Source organism: Penaeus vannamei, chromosome 29 (genome assembly GCF_042767895.1).
Source record: "Penaeus vannamei isolate JL-2024 chromosome 29, ASM4276789v1, whole genome shotgun sequence".
In the NCBI taxonomy this organism is placed as follows: domain Eukaryota; kingdom Metazoa; phylum Arthropoda; class Malacostraca; order Decapoda; family Penaeidae; genus Penaeus; species Penaeus vannamei.
Genome location: NC_091577.1, coordinates 10,991,653 through 10,996,652, shown reverse-complemented (window position 1 = coordinate 10,996,652; position 5,000 = coordinate 10,991,653). Strand labels below are relative to the sequence as shown.

Below are 5,000 nucleotides of genomic sequence, written 5' to 3'. Positions count from 1 at the left end.
TCTTTTTCATTTGCATTTTCTCCATATTCATCTATTTTTTCTCTCTTTTGCACTTTCATCCTTTGTTCGTATCTATAAAGCGTGCAAATACAAGACAGGCGTTGGTCTCAGGCGTGGAAAATTCCATCGCCTCGACCGTAATATTACGCTACCCGCCTGTAGGAGTTTACATTCTGATTTATATCATTATTATTGTTATTATTGTTATTATTATCATTATCAGGATGATTATTGCTACTCACATTACCATGAACAATATTATTATTGTTATCATTACTTTTACCATTGGAATTACCATTATTATTGTTATTACTATTATTATTATCATTATTATTAGTAGTAGTAGAATCATTATCATTATTGATATTGTTACTACTATAATTTTTGTCATTATTATTGTTATTACTATTACTACTATTATTGTTAATATTATTGTTATTATTTTTTATCATAGTTATTTTTATTATTATTATTATCATCATCATCATTATTATTGTTAGTGTTACAATTATCATTATTATTACTATCATCATCATCATTATGATCATTATGATTATTGTTATCATCAGCATTTTTATCATAATTCTTATTATCAATATTATTGTAATTATTATTATTATTATTATCAATCATTATCATTGTAAAAATCATTTTCATTTTCATTATTATCCTTTTCATTGCTGTCAATATCATTATCATCATTACTGTTATTATTATTATCAGTATTCTGATTATCAATAATTTTATTGCTATTCATCTCACTCCCTTTTGTATACTTCCAGTGCCGTATTTCAAGATAAAACGAAGCCCACACTACAGTGAGAAGCCACGCCTCTCTTCTATAACCAAGGTGATTGGTTTAGATGTTCGCTTCGTGCTGTATTCGAACCAATCCGCTTCTTAGTTATTGGAAGGAGGCGTGGCTTCAGACTGCATGAAATAATTTAATCAAGCGTTATTAAAGTTATTCCATTCTAGGTGTTTTTTTTATCAATCTTTTTTACTTTTTGTTATTTTCTTCCTTAGTACCTTCTCTAACGTGTTTTTTTTATCACTTTATTTCCAACATCCTCTTTGTGTAATCTTATTGCATGTTCTTCGAATACCCCCCCCCCCCCCCCACTTAACATCCTCTTCAACCCACGCTCTTCGTTTATTTTCCCTGTCTATTTTCAGCATCGCCTTTACACGTATCCGGTTCGTGTTTTCTCTAAAAAATAATCATCCCTTTCGTCTCAATTGTTCCCTCTGCGTGTCCTTCACCCTCTTCGCCCTCAGGATCCACATGCTCGACTACGGCAACTTCGTCCCCGGGAACCTGTGGTCGTCCAAGGAGCCAGTCTTGAAGATGCTCGGCGACAAGCTCACTCTCCTCCCCGACTACGACCTGACCATCTCCGCCTTCGATGCCGGCGCAGGTGTTCTGGAGGCCACGCAGTACTCCCAGTTCCTGTTCATCACCCGCGGCAGGAGCAGGACCTCGTACGCCGTGGAGGAGAAGCTGTATCCGAACTACCAGGGCTGGGTGTTCCAGAAGGGCTGCCCGTATAAGCATGTGTTTGACAGGTAGCTGCTTGCCCTGCTTGGGGATTATTGATCTTTAATCGGCAGCGCAGATGATATCAAATGAATCTTTATCATTGATCTGATGAATATTGGCTGCGTTTGTGTAATAATTACGTTTTTAAAGAGATACATACGTATATACAGACGTATTCACATGAGAATGTTATATATTTACCTAGCTATGTAAAGTATGAATATAAGTGCGCAAGTGCATGTGTGCATAATTATGTATGTATGCCTTCCCTCCCTACTAAACTTGCCGCCATATTTTCGCCCTATCTTTTACCCTCCCTCTCCCCCTCGCCCCCTCTCCCCCTCGCCCCCTCGCCCCCTCGCCCCCTCGCCCCCTCGCCCCCTCGCCCCCTCTCCCCCTCTCCCCCTCGCCCCCTCTCCCCAGGTACCTGAACTGGATGTCGCAGGCGGGCCTCGTGGAGCAGTGGCGGCAGGTCGTCGTCGAGGAATTCCGCCGCTCGCAGGACGGCGGGGGAGGAGGCAGCAGCAGCGGGGGAAGCGGAGGCACGGGGATCCTGCAGAAGGAGCCGTTGCAGGCCCTCTCGCTGGACAACCTGCAAGGGGCCTTCATAGTGCTTGGCTTGGGGTCGGTGCTGGCGCTGGCGGCGCTGCTGACGGAGGAGGTCGTGAGGCGCTGCGGCTGAGGACCGGCAGAAGGAGGGCTTCTTTTTTGTTTTCTTTTGTTACGATTATCAATATTATTATTATTATTATCATCGTTATTATAATAATGATTATTATCATTATTATTATTATTACTAGTATTATCAATAATATTATTATTATTATCATTATTACTGATAGTTTGTTTTGTAGAAGTAGTACCAGCAGTACTATTAATAGTAGTTTTGTTAATATTATCATTATTGTTATATTCATAATTAATGTTGCTATAACCGTCATTTTCATATTTATTTTGCTGTCATTATTATTACCATTATCATCTGTATTATCATTGTTTTCATTATTTTCTTACATACTATTATTATCTATATTATTGGTATTATGTTTTGTATAATTCTCTCAACATAACTGGCGTTAACATAGCAATAAGAAATGAAAGCCTGAAAAACTAATCAAATTCATGAGTTGCTTTTACGCATTTAATCTGATTTGAGCACGAAGCAGAAGAATAAATATTGTTGCACCGGCCCGTCTTGTCTGATTTTCCTTCTGTGCCTCTCGCCGGCAACGAAAAGGAGGAGAGCAAAGGGAAACGAAGACACGGTTTTGACATTTCGAGATTATATGATAAAAGGAAACAGAAATAGGATTACACACACACACATACACACGTATGCACGCACGCAAGCACGCTGGCACATACATACAAATACGCACACACACACATACACACACACGCGCTTGCGCTCGCACATGTAGGTAATGCATTTCAACACAGTTTTCTTCTTACTGCTATCATGTTAAAGTTGTTAACAGGATTGTTGCATAAACACGAGACTACGTAATGATCATACATGCAAATGTGATTGCAACTCAGCTCCTCAATTTCGCTTCAGATCCTATTTGTATCGTCCTTCAATTCAGTAATGTTGGTACTGCTATTATAATGTTATTAGTACAGCTTCTGTGATCATCTTATTATCATAGGCTCGCTCATTCTCCCTCCTTCCCCTTTTGATCTATCTCTCCCTCCCTTCCTCTAGACTTCCTCCTACACCCCCTCTCTCCCTCTTCCCTCTTACCTTTCCTCCCTCCCTCCCCTCATTAACTCTCCCTCTCCCTCTCTACCTTTCCTCCCTCACTTCCCTCCTTCCCTCCTTAACTCTCCCTCTTTCCCTCTCATCTTTCCTCCCTCCCTCCCTCCTTAACTCTCCCTCTTCCCTCTCATCTTTCCTCCCTCCCTCCCCTCCTTAACCTCTCCCTCTTCCCTCTCATCTTTACTCCCTCCCTCTTCCCTCTCATCTTTCCTCCCTCCCTCCCCTCATTAACTCTCCCTTTCACCTCACTCACCCTCTCCTCCTCACGACTCCCCTACCCATTCTCCGCTCATTCACCCTCCCTTCCTCTCGACCCCCCCCCTCCCATCGTTTCTCAATCCGAGCTCCAATGCAAGCGACTCAATTTGCAATCAGATGCATCAGGCAAAGCAAGAAGATCAACTCCAGAGGTGATACACGATGCAAGCGCTCAACTCGGTCTCTTTGGCTGTCTTTGTCTGTCTCTTCTTGCTGTTGCTCTTTTCTTGTGCTTTTATGTCTTTATTTTTTTCTCTCTTTTGTTTTTTGTTTCTTTTTTATATCAATTTTCTTTTCATCCTATTTTCGTTTATATCTCCTCTCTCTCTCTCTCTCTCTCTCTCTCTCTCTCTCTCTCTCTCTCTCTCTCTCTCTCTCTCTCTCTCTCTCTCTCTCTCTCTCTCTCTCACTCTCTCTTATTATCCTCATCATCAACAACATTTTTATCAGTAAATCATTGATACCATTATTGTCATTATTAAAATGATTATTCAAATCATTATTTTTATCATTGTCATTATTATATCTGTTATAATCATCATCATCATCATCATTTGAATCACTGATAATACGAGGCAACTGCTTATTGACAATAAGGTTCAACCTAGAAAACATTTTTATAAAAATCATACGCCTTCAAACAGTTAAGGAATAAATTGACTTCTTTTTAATATGGGTGCGCATGATACCAAACAGGTTTTCAAGAACAATATCAAATTATGTGATTTATCTTAAAAAAGTAATAACTAAACATCAAATCCTACCACATCAATTAGATATTCCCAAGAAATGCAATAACAATAAATATCCTAGAATAGACAAATACGGTAAAACCAATAAAAGCCATTTAATGTTTCCAAAGAAATATAGCACATTTCATAAAATCAGTAATAAAGTAATCTAACTCACATAATACCATCTCTACATGATTACTGGTACTCAACATTATTTATAACTGAAATAATCATTATTCACCTTTTATTACCTTTAAATACATAAAATCATATCCCACACAAATGCAGACAATACAAAATAAGAAAATACTGCCCTGTGACAGCTTGATCTCTGCTAAATAAATTCACCACAGTTCAGATGCAATAAAACACTTAAAAGAACAAAATTCACTTCCAAACAATTAACAAGAACCATACCTTACATGGATATGAGTCATCTCAGGTGTCAATCCTGTATTACAACATAATTTCTATTCAAATCAGTGATTCTGGACAGCGCGCTTCAACAGTTCCATGTGCGCCAAACAAAACAAAGCGTCAGAGGGATGCTACATATAATAGACTCCTTTGTATTAACCATCACATTGTACATTGAAATAGCAATACAATCATCATCTTTATCTTTATATTCATCATTATCATCATGGCTATTAGTATCATTATCAATACGATTATTGTTCTCCCCATTATTATAATCGTTATAATGATA

At 38.6% G+C, this 5,000-nt stretch overlaps 1 protein-coding gene across 1 annotated transcript in view; it reads left to right on the top strand.

Moving 5' to 3' along the window:
• The window catches only part of LOC138867222 (glutamate receptor ionotropic, kainate glr-3-like), a 56,424-nt gene extending 53,701 nt beyond the window's left edge, over positions 1-2,723 (top strand). The window contains exons 7-8 of the mRNA XM_070142105.1: positions 1,279-1,566; positions 1,964-2,723. Coding sequence (XP_069998206.1) covers positions 1,279-1,566; positions 1,964-2,222 — 547 coding nt within the window. The 3' untranslated portion in view covers positions 2,223-2,723. The remainder of the gene's footprint in view (positions 1-1,278; positions 1,567-1,963) is intronic.
• The last annotated feature ends 2,277 nt before the right edge of the window (positions 2,724-5,000 follow it).